Source organism: Capricornis sumatraensis, chromosome 8 (genome assembly GCF_032405125.1).
Source record: "Capricornis sumatraensis isolate serow.1 chromosome 8, serow.2, whole genome shotgun sequence".
In the NCBI taxonomy this organism is placed as follows: domain Eukaryota; kingdom Metazoa; phylum Chordata; class Mammalia; order Artiodactyla; family Bovidae; genus Capricornis; species Capricornis sumatraensis.
The window spans coordinates 75,762,589-75,783,093 of NC_091076.1; the positions used below are offsets into that span (position 1 = coordinate 75,762,589).

The following is a 20,505-nucleotide window of genomic DNA, read 5'->3' on the forward strand; positions in this document are numbered from 1 at the left end:
CACAGACCCTGGGGAGGAGATCAATGGGAGATCAGCAGGGTATCCCCCACCCCACTCCCAGGATCCAGTGAGACACCGGGTACCAGAGGAAGAGATTCCCGTCCTGGGGCCCATGGGGTGGGGCGCTTGTCAACCGTGGGGAGGAATTCTTCCTAGAAGTGAGGTCAGTGAGGCCCGGGAGAGGGCAGAGTCTGGACAAGGCCGGCCAGCAAGGCGTCCCTTGCTGTGAGTGTCTGAATCAACTGTCTTTTCATCCCAGGCTACTTTCCGTTATCTGCCTCAGGCTGGGAGGGAGGCAGTCAGGACCCGCCGGCCGTCGCTGAGCCTCAGCACTTGGCCCAAGGCTGGGCTAGGGACTCTTTCCCGAGCTCGCCCTGACCCAATGCGCGGAGGTGGGCTGACCAGACACCCCGATTCCATCCGGCTATACCCAGAAGCCCCACATGCCGTGCCCGTCCTAACTAGGGGTCCCCCACCCCACCTGCTCCCGTCCCTTCTGAACAGAACCCCACCACGCCCCGGCCCGCACTCACCCAACAGCTCCCGAGGCTGACCAGACGACGAACATAGCTGCTCCTCGCCCGTCCAGTCGATTTGAAACACCGCGCGGATCCGCCCCCCTGGTCCTGTCCTCACAGCTGATTGGCTCTGTCCCCGCCTCGCGGCCACGCCAGGGATCCGATTGGCCCCTGCGCCAGCGGCTGTGAATCCTGCTCTCGGATTGGCCCAGCCATCCCCATTCATCCTCTGGAGGCCCGCTGGGCAGGGAGCCGGGCGTAGAGGACTCTTTGTATCTACGGGTCCCGCCCGAGTTTCCTGCAGAATCCGTAGCCCGCGCCGGCTCAGCCCCGGCGCCACCTACTGACCCTCGGTCTCGGGCCACTGGACCCCATCCTTAACTTATAAAGGGTTCTGGCTGGCCTGACTGGGCGGGGCTAGGCGGGGTGCCCGGCTCCTAAGGGTCCCTCCCATCCTGCCTGAAGGTCTCAGTGGTTTTGTCAGAAAGAGCCTGGGCTGGGAACTCGGAGCCTTGGGTTGCTGTGGAAACTTTGTTTCAAACTTCCCTCGTGACCCTCTGCCTTCCTGAGACTGCCCTTCAGTTCCCCAAACTTGCCACCCGCACGGATCCCCAGGAAAACCCATCTTGGGAGAGGGGACAGATTGAGTGCTTCCCCCAGCCCCCTACCCCCACTCCAAGTACGACCCCTCACCCTGTCCCATTGACCATCCCCTCTATGCAGCTGAGTGCCTCCCCCTTCCCTTTAGCATCCAAGCTAAAAAATTCACCATTTAGAAAGCCCCCTCCCCTTCGCCCTCAGAGCAGTCCCTACTCCGTTTCCTCACCGCCCTGCTCACCTGGAACCTCCCCTCCTCCCATGCACCCCCCCCCCCCCCACCATTCCCGAGTTTCAACTTATGGGTCCCTTGAAGGTCAGTCATTAACTCTGTTCTTCACCTCTGGGTCATCTCCCCCACACCCTGGTAAAGGGACTCTCCCCATGGGAGGAGACCGATTCAGACGAGTCACTTACTAGGCACCTGGCCGTGGTGCAGTGATTAAAGAATCTGCCTGTCAATGCAGGAGAGGAGGGAGACATGGGTTCGATCTCTGGGTTGGGAAGATCCCCTGGAGAAGGGAATGGCAATGCACTCCAGTGTTCTTGCCTGGAGAATCCCATGGACAGAAGAGCCTCGCAGGCTATAGTCTATGGGGTCGCAAGTCTATGGGACACGACTGAGCGGCTAAGCACAGCACAGAGTTGGACACAGCTGAGCACACGCATGCATGCACTATGCACCAGGTACTAATTTCCAAGCACTTTATAGGAGGGACTCAAGAGCCCCTCGCTGCAGCCTAGGACTAGATGAGGAAATGGAGGTGGGGAGGGACCTCAATTTTCCAGCTTATATGCAGCAAGGATTCAAACTCTGTCACCCTGGGACCAGGGTCCATGAGCCTCTCCAGCATAGCACACGGCCTCTCCTCAGCCTGCACCTCTCCCCACAGTTGTACTCAACCAGCACCTGGATCCCCTTCTCCTCCTGGGTGCTGTGGGTACCTTAAACCAACATGCTCCAACAAGGTCACGCTGGTGTCTCTCAACCCCCCTTTTCTCCTTCCTCATTCCCCTCACCTATCCTTCCAATTATTTACTTGTGTCTGATAGATGAAGCTCTGTGCTGACAATGATCCACAAAGGTGAACCAAACAGGTGAACTAACGGTGAACTAGCTCAAACCTGGTGTGTGGGGGAGAGATGGACATGGATGAGTCAAATAACAAGTCCTCAATTCATCAAAGAGAATTATGACTCAAAAATTATGTCACTTAAAGCTGAGACCTACAGAATGAGTTCACCAAGCAAAGAACGTGTGTGTGTGTGTATGTGTGTATTTGGGGGTGGGGATCTTCTTCCACAAAGAACATCATGTTTGGGGGACCCAGGACCCAGGTGAGACCACCCCCTCCCCCCAGCACACATACGTATGTGTAACTGAAACGAAATCTTCTTGAAACAATACTTGACAATGTGTGGGGTGCTTTGACATAATTTCTGTTCAGTACTTCATTTTTTGAAAATGCTGGTGACAACTTGCTGCGTACGTTTTCCAGTGGTTCACTAAGAGTTCTGAGCTGTGGTTTGAAAAACCCTGCTCTGTTTTACATGTCCAACTTCTTCCCCAGCTGAGCTGTTTCCTAAGCATCTGAAGTGTTTGTTCCCACACTTCTGGTATGCTTGTTGCATTTGTTATTGTAATTAGGGAATTTCATTCATTGCTCTCTTCCAGTGAAAGATGAAGGGGAAAAGAAAGGGTTATTATTTTTCTGGAAACTAAGTTGAACGTGTGTGAAAGACTCAGGGAAGATGACGCACTTGGAAACAAAGCCTCTCAAATTGGATTGTCTTTCACCATCGTCCATCCACGCTTGTCTGCCTGTCCCAGTGCCTGGCACGTACATCACAGGCCTTGATACAATAGCTTATATATGTCGAGCCCTTACATGTGTGTGCTAAGTGCATTTCCTTTTCTTAATCTTCCTTAATCCTCACAGCAACACTATGAAGTCAGAGCTATTTTTATTCCCATTACACATGACAAAATTGAGATTCAGACAGGTGAGGTGTCTCGCCCAAGATGGAACAGAGAGTGGAGCTGCAACTTAAATCCTGGAGATTTGACTCTGAAACCTGAATTCCTAACCTTGGATTCCATGGCCTCATCAAGGGTCAGGATGGAGGCGGTGATGCCCCAGAGGCCCTTCCTGCTTGGAGCTTTTGGTCCCCCTCCCTCAGCTCCGTGACTGACAGGGCAGGTGAAGGAGAGCAGTCTCCATGGCAACGACAGAAGGAAGAAACATTTTCCTCTGAATGAGGAGCCTCTCTCATTGCCTTTCGAGGAGGGTGGAGTGTAGGACTGGGAAGGAGGATGTACGGAGGGGAGCAGGCTCCCAGGGAAGGAGTGGTGGGTGCAGGGGATCTTGGTCCTCCTTGCAGGAAGTAAAAACCAGTCCGTGGTCTGAGGCTGAGGTTTTCTAGCTCCAGCTCCATCTATGACTCTTGGGGAGGAGGTTGAAGGAAGAGAAGGAGGTCCAGCCTTGCCCTGCCCTGAGGGCTCCCTGTCCAACAGAAAACTTTCTCCAGTAAACTTGACCTCCTAGAACTGCCAGTGTGTTGGAAGAAGCAGATGTTAAACTGTGCGAAGTGTCATGAATGTGAGACGTTAGGGGATGATGAGAGGGTATAAAAGGAACTGGGGGTCAGAGCAGGTTTCCCTTAGCATACGGTGTTTTAGCTGAGGAGTTAGGGGGCAAAACAGAAGAGGTTTTCCAACAGAGGGGGCTATTTTGGGAGGCCAGAGTACCACCAAGTTCCAGGAGCAGAGGAAGGCCAAGCAAGATGGAGAGGCTAGGGGCTAGGTGGCAGGAGGCAGGGCTGGCAGGATCCCATAGGCTGGGGAAGGAGCTTAGAATTTATCCTGATGGCAGTAGGAAGCCTTTGCTGAATTTTCAGAGGGAACTGGGATTATTAGAGTTCTGTTTTTATGAAGCCCATTTGGAGGTTAGTTTGGGGGCCAAGAAGTGACTGGGGTCCATCTAGAGACTATGGCCTGAGCACCTCTTTCTTCTCAGCAGTGAAACGGAAACCTCTGGCATCAGCTTCAACAGCCCCTTCCCCTTGCATCCCCAAGTCTGACCAACCATGGGCCAAATCTGTGAGTTGGACCACTAGGTGTGTGTGCTTTTTTCCCCCAACTGTGTTGCTTGGTATGCATGCTCTTAGTTTCTCAAGGGATAAAACTTTGTGTCCCCTGAAGTGGAAGCGCAGAGTTCCCACCGCTGGACAATGGGAAAATCCTCATGTGTGCCTTTCAACTCTCTGCAAAACAGCTGAAGCAGAGGAAGAGAGCGAGCAGTGCAAGACCCAGTTAAAACTTTTTCTTCTGCTGTGAATGATATCAGGGACAGAAAATGCCTAAAATGTAAAGCCTAGTAGCACGAATACTTACGAACCCCACCCCCATGTAGCCATCAGCTGGGTGAGGAAACAACGCTGCTGAGGCCCCAGAAGCAACCTCTGCCCCTGCTCTCTGGCCTCCCTCCCTTGGCTTTTACGGAAATCTCTTTGATTTTCTTTTGTAGTTTTACCATCTAAATACCCATCTTACCTCCTTTGCAGGTGGACCGCTTTTAGGTTGCTGTGTAGCTGCAGAAAGGATGGAATGGAAAAGAAGGGCCACTGCCTTACCCCCCTCCACCTTAACTCCTGCCCCTAGAGAAGGATGAAGCTGGGCCCACGAGAGGAGGGGGAGGCTCTGAGCACTGAGGGATGGGTCCTGGAGGGGTGATTGGGCTGCCCCAGGCTGGGTTCATGGCCCAGACCAGTTGGCCCAGGTTTGGCCTCCTGTATGCCAGTGGTTTCTCATGGCAGTCAAAACTTTTAGGGGTGCCGGGTTTTTGGGGTCCCACTCACTCTCTAGGGGGAGGCTTCTCAATTTCATAGAGAGGTTGATTTTTCCATTTGGGAAAAAAAGGAGACAGGATGGATGATACCCAAGGCCACGTGGTCAGAGAATAAGAGGGGGGATCAACCCTCTGAACGCAGCTCTGGGGCTCCTAATGCCATGTTCTCATCTCTCCCTGTGGCAGGATCCCGTGTCTCTTCTTCCTGTAGCCTGTCAGGCCCTGGTCAAGAAGAGAAAGCTTTTTGCTGCTCCGGGTCCTCTCACCCTCAAGGCCTGGGGGAGCCATGGCATGAGAACCTAAGTTGACCACAAGGTGGCGCCAAACACCATATCTTCACATCCTTTCTCACTTTTAAACCCTAAATTCTCGGAATAAGCTCTGTCTGGGTTCCAGGGCACAAGGCTGAGACCCTCCTAAGAGAACGAGAGCGCCCACTGCCTCCAGCCAGACCTTGTAGGGGGGACAGGAGCAGGGCTGGTGGGGGTGCCTCAACTTCCTCCAAACCTGGCCCCCTTCTCTCAGGGCTCTCCCAATCCTGGTGGCTCAGAAGGTAAAGAATCTGCTTGCCATGTGGGAGACCTGGGTTTGATTCCTGGGTTGGGAAGATCCCCTGGAGGAGGAAATGGCAGTCTACTTCAGTATTCTTGCCTGGAGAATCCCCATGGACAGAGGAGCCTGGCGGGCTATAGTCCAGAGGGTTGCAAAGAGTCAGACACGACTGAGCTACTAAGAACAGCACACCAGCCAGAAGCCTGCCTGCCCTGCCCTCTGGCCACTGTGTTCCATCCTCTGGTGGGCAGATCTCGGGGAGGAGAGGGTGGTAGGAAAGGGGGAGTAGGACTGTAAAGGCTGCAAGGCCCCGGCCTGGGCTCCAAAGCGACCAAGAGTCTGAGACAGGGTCCCAAGTTCAGACAGGGAAAAGGGGGTTTCTGGTCCCCTGTCCTTTCCTCCTGGCCTGTGGCCTCTCTCCTGCTCATTCTTGACCCCCTGTCTTCTTTAAGAAAGCTCCAGCTGTCTTCCCTCCTTCTTGGGGTGGGGGGACAGAACAGAAGCTGAGGTGGTACTGGTGGATGTCAGGCAGGATCCCTGCCTCACTGCTAGAAGCAGAGGCTGGGGCAGAACCCAGGCTCTTGTTCACACCCCGCCCAGCAGGGCAAATCCCCACCTCTCGGCCCTAAGTACCTCCCGCTGGCAGATTATCTCGGCCAGGCTGGACATCTCCCTGCACCTGGAGCCATGGACGCCACTCTGCTCCTGAATGTGGAAGGGATCAAGAAAACCATTCTGCACGGGGGCACAGGGGATCTCCCCAACTTCATTACTGGAGCGCGAGTGAGTGGGGCCCACCCCCTTGGCCAGACAAAAATCCTTCTGCATTCTAGCTGGGTCACAGGGCACTGCAAACACCCTTCTTCTGCTTTGCCAACAAATGGCCAGGAGGTCCTTCCTAGAATTATCAGCCCCATCCTCACCCTGGGCATCTCTGTAGCTCTGGCTTGATGCCCATTCCCTGGGGTGTGTGTGTGTGTGTGTGTGTTTATTTATCTATTTGGCAGCACTGGGTCTTAGTTGAAGCATGTGAAGTCTTAGTTTTTGCATGTGGGATCTAATTCTCTGACCAGGTATTGAACCCAGGCTCCCTGCACTGGGAGGGTGGAGTCTTAGCCAGGACTGCTAGGGAAGTCCCCCAGGTATTTTTGACATTTTTCAAATTAAACTTCAGTGTGGAGTGAGGGTGGGGCTTTGGGAATTTTCTGAAGTCCCAAATGTTGAATGAGAAGGAAGGGCAAGCAGGGTCAGGGTGTTTGTCTGGGAGTCTCTGGTGGGCTTCCTGGATGATGGAGTGTCTGGGTCAGTGGCCTCAGATCTAGGGTGTATTGAAGGAAGAGCAGAGCTGAACTGCAGAGCTGTCTAGAGTGGGATGGGGTCCTTTAGGAGGGGGAGCACTGGCTGGGTGGGGGTGCTGGTGGGAGTTGAGCGAGGACGGCCCAGGGAGTCGGAGACATGGGCGACTTCTGGGGTGTCTTGGGAGGTGGGTCTTGATCAGGGTCCACTCTCTTGGTGACCAGGTGACCTTTCATTTCCGAACCATGAAATGTGACGAGGAGCGGACGGTGATAGACGACAGCAAGCAGGTGGGCCACCCCATGCACATCATCATTGGGAACATGTTCAAGCTGGAGGTCTGGGAGATCTTGCTGACGTCCATGCGGGTCAGCGAGGTGGCCGAGTTCTGGTGCGACACCATCGTAAGTAGGCCCCACCCATTTGCCATCTGCTCTGGCATGCCGGCTGTGTTTCAGGAAAGTGAGGGTAAAATGAAGCTCTTCGGGGAGACCTCTGCCTCCTCCTTCTCAGCCACTGTAAGGATGAAGGTTGTTTAGCTGCTCAGTTGTGTCCGACTCTTTTGCAGCCCTGTGAACTCCATGAGCCCGCCAGGCTCCTCTGTCCATGGAATTTCCAGGCAAGAATACTGGTGTGGGTTGCCATTTCCTTCTCCAGGGGATCTTCTTGACCCAGGGATCAAACCCGTGTCTCCTGCATTGGCAGGTGGGTTCTTCAGCACTGAGCCACGAGGGAAGTCCAGCGGTGGAGATGGATTCCCCATAAGAACAGGCGATGCTAAAATGACAATCGCTGTCAAGGCTGGCTGGTAGGATATGGGAGCAGCGCCCGCCTCACAGCCCTCACTTTTGTGCAGGATTATTGGATACCGGAGACTTTTGGCCACAGGTCACTTTTCTGCCCTCGTCTCCATTCCTACTGACATTACAAACTTATTTTCTCATGTAGGCACTCTCAACAATCACCTGGAGAAGGCAGTCTTCTTGGCCTGTGACCCAAATGGAAATGGCAGAGCTGATTGACCTTTAAACAAACATTTCTTGTGGCAACTTTCAAACTTATACTAAAGTCGACAAAAAGTATAATCAGATTCCAAATACGCATCATCCTATGCTGGGCACCATCAATCCATGGCCAGTCTTATTTCATCTAAGCCCACCCACTTTCCTTCCTTATCCCATACGGTTAGAGCACATTTCAGACACCGTATTGTTTCATCTGTAAATACTATAATCTGTATCCTTCTCTAAAAAGAAAGATATTACAAATATAACTTCAATATCCTTATCATATTTTTTTTAAAATTCAACAATTTCTTAATGATATCTAATATCCAGTAACTTCACATTTTGGGCTTTCTGGTGGCTTAGATGGTAAAGAATTCGCCTTCAATGCAAGAGACACTGTGTGACCCTGGGAAAGTCCCTTTGCCCTGCTAGCACTCTATTTCCTCATGTAGAAATGAACAAATCCTCATTTTAGGGGGCGGTTGTAAGGATTACATGATATTATGTATACTTGGGCAAATTTGGAGAAGGAAATGGCAACCCACTCCAGTGTTCTTGCCTGGAGAATCCCAGGGACAGAGGAGCCTGGTAGGAGGCCGTCTATGGGGTTGCACAGAGTTGGACATGACTGAAGCGACTTAGCAGCAGCAGCAGCAGCAGGGCAAATAACGGTATAGGGCAATTGAGAAGTGGGAGCTATTATTTTCACTAAGAAGCATTTTAGAGACTAACTCCCTTGTTTCACTGATGAGGAAGTATAAGACTCAGAGAAGGAAAGTAGCTTGCTCTGGGTCAAACCATCTCGGAAACAGGATCAGGGATGGATCCCTGGTTCCCTCTTTGTACAGTATCTCTTTTTGGCTACTATGGTTATTAGACAGGCTGCAATGCCGTTCTCTACCACTAGAGGTCCCAACCAAGGAATTATTCACTTCATCAATTAGCAAATACTCCAGGTCTCAGATGGTATAAGAAACCACCTGCCAATTCAGGAGATACAGGAGACCCAGATTTGATCCCTGGGTTGGGAAGATCCCTTGCAGGAGGAAATGGCAACCCATTCCAGTATTCTTGCCTGGAGAATCCCATGGACAGAGGAGCCTGAAGAGTCAGACAGGACTGAGCAACTAACACTTTCACTTTCACATCTTTATCCTGATGTTTTAATTTTTAAAAGATGGCTTATTTTTAACAAGTCTTCAGAAAATTGGCTATTTTTGTGGTTTCAGTTAGTTTAAAATGGTATCTATTGACTTTGCTTACAAAGCTCCTGTACTTTTTTTTAGACCCATATGTGCTTGTCATTTAGGCCATGTGTTAGACAAGCTTGGTCACCAACAAGGGCCCCTTCTCCATAGAATGCATGTTTGCTAATGTAGGAGTGTAGAGTGCAGAGAGCTGTCAATAAATTCTTGATTGGTTGATTGATCTGTTGTTTGCAGAACCACAAACTGCGGTTATTCCTGTAATGTGGGCTTGGTTCTTGATTCCCCGTGGGGCCTGTGTTCTTTTGGCTACACCATGCACATGAGTGCCCTGCCTATCTCACAGGCTGGTCATTTTCACGCCACAAAGATTACTGGTTTTTCCAATAGCCCCGCCCCCCTTCTCTTCCCAGTTCACAGCCACTATGATTTCGCACGTCCACATGCACGTGCACACACACACTTCCCAGAGCTATTTTGTTGTAACTGTTATTTACTCACTAGGAAGTGTCTGACTCTTTTGTGACCCCGTGGACTGTAGCCCTCCAGGCTCCTCTGTCTACGGGATTTCCCAGGCAAGAATCCTGGAGTGGGTTGCCATTTCCCTCTCCAGGAGATCTTCCCGACCCGGGGATTGAACCTGTGTCTCCTGCATTGGCAGGTGGATTCTCCATACCACTGAGCCACTGGGGCAGCCCAGAGTTATGTACTCACCTACATATTCATCTTTTATCCACTTTTCTATCCATTCACTCATTCAGGCATCAATTCATCCATTCTTCCCTTCTACCAGTTATTCATAATCCATTCTTTCATCACTAAGCATCCAGCCATCATCTATCTGTATGCCTATCTATCTGAAAACATTCAGTGGGCACCAGGTTTGGCCTGTGCTAGGTGTTAGGAATGAAACAGGCAAAGTCCCCATCTCTCAAGGAACTTGAATTCTGGACAAGGAGCAGACACCCTGGTAATTACAATGCAGGGGAGGTGGCACCACAATATAAATGAGGACAGAGGGACTTAGAGCCATGGGAGGGGAGTGACTAACTGCTTGAGGATCATAGCAGGAACTTCTCTAAGAAAATGACATTATCTGGGTGTTGAGGGATGAATAGGAGTTCACCAGGCTTAGAAGTGGGGAGTGAGGTAGCATCCAGGCCAGGAAGTATGAAGAGGCAGGGGCGGTCAGGGGCTCTGGGAGCTTCTGCCCTGAATGGTGGTGCCTCTGCCTCCACCCAGGGAGCACACTGGTCTCTATGCTGAATTTTCTGCTGGTGCCCAGTCCAGTGAGGCCAGAGGTTGTGTGTGTGTGTGTGTGTGTGTGTGTGTGTGTGTGCACGTGTGTGCACTCAGTTGCTCAGTCGTGTCCAACTCTTTGCACCCCTATGGACTGTAACCCACCAGGCTCCTCTGTCCATGGAATTTTCCAGGCAAGAATACAGGAGCATTGCCATTCCCTACTCCAGGAGATCTTCCTGACCCAGGGTTTGAACTAACGTCTCTTGAGGCTCCTGCATTGGCAGGCACATTTTTTACCACTGAGCTGCCTGGGAAACCCAAGGCCAGGGGTTACAAATGCAAATTCCACAGGGGCCAGGGACCCTGGGTGACTGAAGGTTATCTGCTCCATTCACAGGGGCAGATTCTCCTTATCTCCAACTGGATGGCTGCTGTGTGAAAGGGGCAGGTCTGGTGTGGCCGGATAGTCTGAGTTTTGGACACAAACCAGATATTTTCATTAGTCTGTGAACTCTTTCAATGCTTAAGTGTTGACGACTCATTAACACAAAACCTCCACCACATGAATGATGAAACGAAATCAATCTGGGAGTTGAATGTGGCCTCCCGAGTGCCAGTTTGTAATCTCCAGATAGTAATAGATAGAGCCCATCAGACAGGACCAGGTTCTGGCCTTGAAGTCTCAGAGAGGGGCATGGTCCTGGGGTCCCCAGAACAATCTCAGTGGAGGTGCTATGGAGATGGGTGTGGAGCCATGGAGTTCTGGCCTCTATACTTTTTCCTGGGATCTCTGCCCACTCCTGGTGGCATTCCACAGCCGAGTGTGCTGACTAGCATCCTGGTAGTGCTAGAGTGGTACTGGTCTGCGGTCCGGGCCTTGGTCTGAGGTCATTCCAACCAGCCGCATAGCTGCGGGGTTGGCACTAACCATTGATTTTCTGACTGGGGAACTGCCAGCTTCTGTGTGTGGGCCAGGAGTGAGCTCTCCCTGCAGCAAGCTGTTCCCTGGGGGCCCCACACTCCCTTCATCCAGGCTTAATCTCAACAGGCTTAACTGCCATCTGTTCATCTTGCTCATGAGGACGCCAAAGCTACTCTGGGCTAATCCTGGCTGATGGGGGCAGGGCAGGGTGACCTTCATCTTCTTACTGGTGACTTGGAGACCAAGCTGAACCATTCCTGCCCCTTCACTTTTGGGATGTCTCTTTCCTGGAGTTGCCGTGCAGGAGGCTGAGATGGGCCATCTGAGGACCCGTTCCCAGGAGAAAAGTTCTTGGAGCTCGTCTGTGGGGCATCCTAGCTCACTGAGGACAAGCAGCTGATCTTCCTAGCCCATCTCCACTCCCCGAGGGTGGCCACCCCAGTTCCTGTGCTGGGTGAGGTTGTAATGAACTGGCCTTACCTCAGCACCATCTCATTTAACCCCTGCAACAGCCCCACTACCGGACTGGTGCAACCCAGGGGGCAGGAACTCAGGGGGCTGCAGTGATCCAGGCTCGCTGCCAATCAGTAGTGCCATCAGGACACCAACCTGGCCCTCAAGAACTTGGAACCCTGGTCCTTCCACTACTTTCCATGCTCCCCTCCCTGTGAGTCATAGGCTCCATGGACTCAGGGTCTTCTTGGGAGAGAAACCTGTTAGAGTCGACCACAAGGGCTGGGAAGAGGCAGCCTAGCATTGTGGCTACAGCGTGGACCCCAGAGCTGGGTTTCCATCCTGACTCTGTCATTTGCTAGCTGTGTGACCTTAAACAAATCACCTACACTCTCTGGGCTCCAGTTCCCACATCTATAAAACAGGGGGAATAATAGTGCCCCTCTCATAGGGTCATCTTAAGGATTAAAAGTACTGGCAGGTGTAGAGCACTCTGCATACAGGTAGCTGCAGTAATTAGATGAGTAGTAACAGCCATGGGACAAGTGTGTGTGGGGGGGTAGAGGTCCTGCTCTGGGAGGGGCCCAGAGTGGGGCTCTTTGTGGCCCAGCTGGCTCTGAGCAGACAGCCTGATACCATCTGCCCACCTTTCCCCACAGCACACAGGGGTCTACCCCATCCTGTCCCGGAGCCTGCGGCAGATGGCGGAGGGTAAGGACCCCACGGAGTGGCACGTGCACACGTGTGGCTTGGCCAACATGTTTGCTTACCACACGCTGGGCTACGAGGATCTGGATGAGCTGCAGAAGGAGCCTCAGCCACTGATCTTCATAATCGAGTTGCTGCAGGTGTGACCCTGGGGTGTGGGAGGTGGGGTAGGGATGGTCCCTGCATCAGAGAACAACTGGGGCCAGTGGGCATCAAGGGAGCCCAGTCCCACGGGTCCCTGGACATCACCCAGATCCTATTTAGAAAACCAGAAAGGGTTCCTAAACCACGGGAGAACTGGAATTGGACCCTCCTACTCCACCAAAAAAACATCCTTTGCCTTTTCCAAAGGAAAAGCCCCTTTGAGACCCATTTAAAAAATGTTCTTTTTCTTTTTGGAGGCATTTTATTTCTATTGGTTATCTACTTCCTTTTCCCCTCAAAAGTTTAGAATTATATTCTCAGTCCCAGTCCCTGTGGTTTGTGGGTTCCGATCTGGTTCTCCAACAGCGGGAGAACTGCATGGAACCGTCCATAGCGTCTCCCTCGGACCTCAGCGTGACTGATGGTCCCTGTCTGTGGGGTGGTGGGAGAGCATCAGACCAGAGCAGGACTCAGCTAATGGCCAAGGTTGAGGTTCAGCCTGAGGGTTACATGGGTGAGTACAAATTAATAAGAGAATTGCATCAACAAGGGGCCTTTTCAGGGTCTGCTTGAACAGTTGCACAGCTTGTGCACAGCACAAGAGCATCGCCTCCAAGGTGCTCATTAGAGACAATATATACTTGTGATTTTATAATGATAATTTCCCAGTAGATGGCAATGAAGTGTCTTGTTCTAACAAAATGAGTGTCATGGCAATTTTCTGAATATTATCAGTGAAGTGTGTTGACAAATTACCTTTTCTTACTTTGCACAAAGGCTCTGATTTAGGGTAAAGCCATGGCGGTGGGGAGGGGCACTCGCTTCCTTTCCCTGTTTGCCTGTGTTTGGCTAGCAAGCATGGTTCTGCCCACCAATCCTCACTGTGGAAAATGCAAAGCTGACTTTAGCCAGATGTTCTGGGTCCACTGTCTCTGGTCCCTTGCAGGGGAAAGGGCCTGCCCTACTGGGCTGCGGGCACCCAGGGTCCCTGCGTCACTGACCTGCAGCTCTTGGAGCAGGTCGAGGCCCCGAGCCAGTACCAGAGGGAGACCTGGAACCTGAATAACCATGAGAAGATGCAGGCGGTGCCCATCCTCCATGGAGAAGGAAACCGGCTCTTCAAGCTGGGCCGCTACGAGGAGGCCTCCAACAAGTACCAGGAAGCCATCGTCTGCCTGAGGAACCTGCAGACCAAGGTGGGAGGCTGCCTGCCAGGGGGGATGGGAAGTGGGGTGCCGTGGCCGTGCTGGGGAAGGGCGGGGGCGCGGCAGAAGCAGAGCTTTCTCCACCGGACAGGAGAAACCCTGGGAGGTGCAGTGGCTGAAGCTGGAGAAGATGATCAACACCCTGATCCTGAACTACTGCCAGTGTCTGCTGAAGAAGGAGGAGTACTACGAGGTGCTGGAACACACTAGCGACATCCTCCGGCACCACCCAGGTGGGCGGGGCGGCGTGAGATGGGCGGGGCAGCGTGGGCGGGGCAGGGGTCCAATCCCGCCCACGGGTCCGAAGTCACATGCACAGACCTTCGTAGCTATCTCTCCTGACCTGGTCAGGACATCAGATCTTCCACCCAGCAGGGTTTCCCTATAACGGTATCACAGGTGATGAATGAACGGTGCTTTGTGGTGTTGTGGGAAGTTATTTTATTTTACGGTGAATTAGGACAAATAAAAGTCACCAAACCTGTGTGGAGCAGTCAATGGGTTTTAAAAGGGGAGACAATCAGTATAGAGAACAATATTAAGTACATCCTAGTAAACTCCAGGAGTTGGTGATGGACAGAGAGGCCTGGCGTGCTGCGGTTCACGGGGTCGCAGAGTCGGACACGACTGAGCGACTGAAATGAACTGAACTGAATGAGCTCCAAAGAATTGATGCTTTTGAACTGTGGTGTTGGAGAAGACTCTTGAGAGTCCCTTGGACTGCAAGGAGATCCAACCTGTCTATCCTAAAGGAAATCAGTCCTGATTGTTTATCGGAAGGACTGATGTTTGTAACGCCGGACCCCGGGGGCCATGATGGGCCGCCCCTCCTCTCCCTCCCGCCGGCGGGGGAAGTCCCTAACGGAAGGAGCCTCCCAGATCCCGGGGACCAATGACAGCACACTTCACCAGCTAAAGCCGCCCCGCCCCAGCCACGTAGAAGGACCTGTCAGCCCGCGACGCCTTGGCCTGGCGTCCTATCCGAACCCCCATCCATCTAGCCTGACCATCCCTCCCAACGAACATATAAAAACCAGCCCCAACACGGTCAGGGCGCAGACTTCCTCGACCTGCCTCATTCGGGTCTGGGAACCCCACCCGGGAGCGCTTCGCCATTAAAAAGCCTGTAACACACTCTTCTGGTGTCCTGGTCTTTCACCTAACAATGCTGAAGCTGAAACTCCAATACTTTGGCTACCTGATGCGAAGAGCTGACTCATTTGAAAAGACCCTGAAGCTGGTAAAGGTTTACGGCAGGAGGAGAAGGGAATGACAGAGGATGAGATGGTTGGATGACATCGACTTAATGGACATGAGTTTGAGTAAACTACAGCAGTTGGTGATGGACAGGGAAGCCTGGGTGCTGCAGTCCATGGGGTTGCAAAGAGTCAGACGTGACTGAGCGACTGAACTGAACTGAATTGAGTATCTGTGGTGGGGGGATATGGCAATATTTGTGAAGACGATGTTTGAAGAACGTTACAGAATCACTTACCTTGCGCCATACACTTCTCTGCATTTCTTTCATTTAATTCTCGTAATGACCATGAGAGACGGGTTTAGGGATAGGACCTGGAGCTTGCATCATTTGGGGAGCCTCTATAACAAAAGACTTAAAAAGTTGTGAATGTAAGATTAGTTATCGGATCTCGGAAGGGTCCTCGGGAGGGGAGTGGGTACTGCGATTATTATCGTCATCCGTATTTTATAGTGGAGGGGCCGGGCTCCGGAGGTACAGAGAGGTTAAGGGTCATCATGGCCAAGGTTAAAGGTTGCGCTAGCTAGAGAAGCCCAGCCGCTTGTCGGGTGAGGGCTGCCTCCCGGGCCAGGCGGCGGATACAGCAGGATCTTCCCCACAGGCATCGTGAAGGCCTACTATGTGCGGGCCCGGGCTCACGCCGAGGTGTGGAATGAGGCGGAGGCCAAGGCGGACCTGGAGAAAGTGCTGGAGCTGGAGCCGTCCATGCGGAAGGCGGTGCAGAGGGAGCTGAGGCTGCTGGAAAACCGCCTGGAGGAGAAACGCGAGGAGGAGCGAGAGCGCTGCCGGAACATGCTGGGCTAGTGCGCAGGCGCCAAGCTTCCTGCCTCCGCCCCCCACCCCCCACCTCCACCCGTCCCCCACACCTCCACCCGCCTCTCCCTCCAACCTGCCCATCCCGCCATCTCACTGTCTCCCTGCACTCCAACAGCAGGGTACTGAGTATTTCTGGTGCAGTTGGTCAGGATTTTGGTGTCAGTTTTTCAACTTTTTACATTAATTTATAAAATCAAAGTAATGGACAAAAAAATATACAACCTAGAAGGTGAGAATTATGTTCAGCGGACTTTCTAAGGACTCAGGCGCCAGAAGACAGCCTCTCAGCTCGAGGGACTGCTCCTAAGAGGTAAAGGAGGAACCAAGATACATGAGCGTCTGCAACAAAGACCAGGTTCTGGGAATTTCCAAAGACTGATGTTAACGAAAGAAAGCCAGATATCCCAAGTTAACAAGTTTAGCGCTTTTCTATGTATAGGAAGATGCAAGAGTCTGGACTCATTAAAATCATTCGTTCGAGATGCACCTTAATTCATCGGCGCAGTATCCTGCTTTTCTCCATCCTGAATCCCCTGTGGGTGCACACTGGGGTCGGCTGCAGTGCTGAGGGCTTGGCAGCCAGCAGTCTGTTTGTCTCCATCTTTAGTTCCTCAGGGCTCACTGTTCAGGTAGCTGTAGTGTCTGCTGGCTGCAACATCCTGTGTGGACTGATATGGCAAACAACATTTTTTACTGACACATGACCTGGGTCAAAAAAGAAAAACCCAAAGCTTATGAATAAAAGTGAAATTTCCTGCCCAAACTGCCCCCATCCCCTAGAGCCAGCAGTTTTAATGGACCCTGTTTTTTGTTTTTGTTTTTACTATTTTGGTAGTTTTCTCTGTCTCCAAATAATATGTGGAAATCAGCTTCCCCACATGTCCTTTTTACCCCATGTTAGTGAAAAGTGAGAATTGAATGCTTTGATGCTCTTGGATCCCTTCTTTCCTTCCCCTTCTAATTTTGGGGAGTATATTGCTGGTTCTTTGGTTGCTTTTGCAGCTTGGTACACTTCGTCTAGAGCTCTCTGCGGGGCTGCAGGGATTCTCCCGTGTGTAGGATGAGGGTGGCAGAGCTGCAACCTCCGCTCCCATCCCCCACTTCTTCCCTCACCGATCTGACGTACCTTTTACTCTCCCATCATCTTGGCTGTTAACACCGTTTTGTCACCAAATTAAGTCTTCTGTGCTTTGTCCACTGGTTGACTCTAAACTTTGAAAATCAACAGACATCAAGTACATGAATATGGCTGTGCAGTGTGATTGTGTTTTTCTGTGGTTCTGAATTCAGGACCCCTGGACCACCAGAGGGCTTCCCAGGTGGCTCAGACAGTAAAACGAGGATATTCCTGGTTTCAGGGGTGGCAGCGTCTATTTTAACATGATGGGAAAATTTTTCCTTTTCTGCCCTTTTGCGGCTCTGGGAAGATTTGAGGTTTAAGTCCTCCCACTGTGGAGGAAAAAGGTCAACCAATTTTTGGTTGATTCAGGCTCAGTGTCTGACGGGGTGCCAGGTATACTGTCCAAAAACCAGGTGGAGATTTTAGAGGCGGTCAGAGGAAGGGGACATTATGACCTGCAGAAGCTGAAAGGAAGGAGCGTCCTAGGCTGGAAAGAAGGCTCTGGCTAGAGAAGGAGGAGTAGAGTGGAGGCTGGGAGATGGGAGCAGAAGGGACCTTCAGCAGCTCCGGACTGCACTGGAAGAAAGGCTTGGGTGGGATCTGGGCAGAGTCTCAGAGGGGGCTCAGAACAGATGAAGAGCCTGGCAGAGGCATTATTTGAGGACACACAGTGGCCTGCAGGCTTCCTAGCCTCCTGTCTTGTCTATCTTCTGTGTGCAGTGCCCCCATTGCGGCCCCTTTTCCTGGGGACAGTGAGGGTCTCAATTCATCTATGGTCCTCCCAGCTGGACTGATGCCTGGATGTGTCGCAGGACCTTGTGTGGTCTGGTCCGAAGCATCCTGGGTGGAAGTCTCCCCTCCTGATGCTCCAGGACATTTGCAAGTCCAAGAAAAAGTCGTAGGCATAGGACCCCCAGGAAGTGTGGTAGGAGACACCTTGGCATTAGTACTTGAGGGAGTGTTGAACTCAAACAACTGGGGACCCCAGTCCCTGCCTGAAAGACTGGAGCAGCTGTTAGGGACATTTCTGTTACAAAAGCCCAGGCAATTCCTTCTCACACGCCATCTAATGGATTAAAATCAGGCCACATTTTGGTTCATGAGTTTCAAAGCCAGTTTTTGTCCAGCTTCATCTGCACTCAGCCTCTTTTTAAACTGGGGGCACGAATCATAATCAGCCTTTGACATACCTTCTGGTTTACTCAGCCTCTTAACTGTGGTTTTTGCACTGTCTCTCTCTTCTTTCCTGGTCCAGCCCTCTTGGCACCTGCTCAGTAGACTTCCTGTTGCTAATTTCTACCTTGTAAAGCACACTTATTTGCATGCTTTTTTTGGGTGAATACGTGTGTGTGTGTGTGTGTGTGTGTGTGTTTGTGTGTGTGTGTTTGTGTGTGTGTGTGTGGTGGGGGGAAGGAACAGGGACACATTATCTTCTTGTTACTATCATCCAAAGGCAGCACATGGGAAAACATTACCACTTTCCAGAATCCACAGCATCTCATACTTCAGCTTACTAGTGCTGGAGAGGTGGAATGCAGAGATGGGGAGAACTGACTCTGTGCCCCACAGCAAGCAGCCTCCCCATCCAGGCCTTTGGTCCTTGCACTGGCTTCCTTGTGCCTCCAAGGAGGTCTTGGCTGGCCAGGTCTAGGTGGACAAGTGTAGGAGTGGATGCAGGAGATTGCAGGGGCATCTCCTGAGGGTCCCTTTTGACAGTTTCTAAGGGATCTCCCTGGAAAGCTTTGTTCTTGAGCAGCCAGCAGGGGGCAGCAGAGAACACACTGTAATTTCTGGTCCAACAAGTGGACTTTGCAGAGAAAGTTTAGAGCTCTGGAGGTGGCAGCTCTCTGCCGACCCTGACCACCCCAACTCCTACAGGGTCAGGCTGGCTGGCGACAGGGAATAGGTGTCTAGAACCATAGACTCGGGCCTCAGTCTCACTCCCTTGTACTGATGGGGAAACTGAAGCTCAGGGAAGGCCAGAAACCTTCGTAGATTCAACTTCAAAGCTGGGGAAGACTTGGGATTAGCATCCAAGTTTCCCGGCCTCTGGGCTGGGCCTTTTTGTTCTATATCATGTTGTTTTTCTCACCAGACAGTCCATATGAGGGTTTGATTTTTTTTTTTTTTAATGAAAGGAGAAAAATATGACACTTCTATTACAGAGCAACCCAGAGCATGTCTTCAGGCGTAGTTTGGGAGCAATTGTGGAGTCAAATTTGTTCTCTATTACACCCGCTCTGAGCTGCTCCCTCCCTCTGAGAATCATTACTGCTTAACCAAGGCATTCTCTCCCAGGCATGCACCACCCTCCTGACCTCTGTCTACCTGGGGTTGACATGGATCCAAGACCAGAGAGTGATCCGAGAGGGTGGCAGAGGGCTGCAGGCTGGGCAGAGGGACCCTTGGGTATTGTGCAGGTATAGTAGGCTTCTATTGCTGCTGTAGCTAATCACCACAAACAATGACCTAAAACAGCACAGATTTATTCTATTACAGTTCTGGAGGTCAGAAGTCCTAAAATGGGTCAGCAGGGTTGTTTTCTTTCTGGAGGCTCCAGGGGAGAATCTGTTTCCTAGCTTCTAGAGCCCCCCCGTATGCCTTGGCTTGTGGCCCCACCCTCCGCCTCCAAAGCCAGCAGTGAGCATCTTTTACTTTCTCTCTCTCGATGTCCCTCTACTTCCATTATCACATACCCTCTTACAAGCACCCTTGTGAATGCATTGGGCTCAGTTGGAGCAAGTTCTGGGCAATGGTGAAGGACAAGAAGCCTGGTGTGCTGCAGTCCATGGGGTCTCAAAGAGTCGGACATGACTGAGTGAGTGAACAATGACAATGGATAATCCAAGGTCATTTCCTCACCTTCAGATGCTTAACTTAATCGCATGTTAAGATAACTTATCTTTCTTCAATGAGGATAACCTATTCACTGGTTCTGGAGATGAGGATGTGGACATCTTTGGGGGTCGTTATAGAGCCTTCCACAGTCAGCTGGTCTCTTTTTGTCCCCACACCTGTTCTCTGGTCTGCTCTGTCCCTTGAGAAGCTCACCATGCTGGTGTGTCCCAGCACCCTGGCCTTCCAGCCTCTGGTTGGATTTGGCAAACAGGAGGCACCAGCAAGAGATGTGGTGGGAGGAGAGTCAGGCTGGGTCTTGGTTTCTCCCACCCCTCCCTGCTTGACTGTGGTTTAGCAGCATCTGTGCCTTTTACCCTATGGTCACAGTTGGGGTCAGGAGCCCTTCTGGGCCACAGCTCCCACCACTTCTCAGAGCAGCAGCGCCGCCCTTGGTCCTTCCCCTGCTGTTCCCTGGGTGCCCCTCATTCTTTGCTGATTTCCTCATCCCACCTGCACCTTTATTTAACTCTCTGTGGCTGTGCCTTCAACTGGACCCCCTGTTTTCTGCCAAGATGCTGCTGATGGGGCATCAAGTCTCCTCCAGACTGGAGGGAGGGAAGGAAAGCTGAGAGGTAGGGAAATAGGTGCACCACGATCCAGCTAGTCAAAGGTGGAATTTGAATTCAAGCCCAGATGAATGGAGACTAGAGGCAGCATTTTCCTGCCCCATTGGGCATGCCCCCTTTTAGGAGTGAAGACCCCTCCAGTGGCAGAAC

General features: G+C 51.8%; 1 protein-coding gene across 1 annotated transcript; it reads left to right on the plus strand.

The window, feature by feature from the left end:
- Positions 1-6,202: 6,202 nt before the first annotated feature.
- AIPL1 (aryl hydrocarbon receptor interacting protein like 1) lies at positions 6,203-15,759 on the plus strand. The gene is made up of 6 exons (XM_068978667.1): positions 6,203-6,298; positions 7,036-7,215; positions 12,300-12,488; positions 13,512-13,688; positions 13,789-13,930; positions 15,557-15,759. Exons 1-6 carry the CDS (start codon positions 6,203-6,205, stop codon positions 15,757-15,759), a joined length of 987 nt encoding a protein of 328 aa, XP_068834768.1.
- Positions 15,760-20,505: the final 4,746 nt, after the last annotated feature.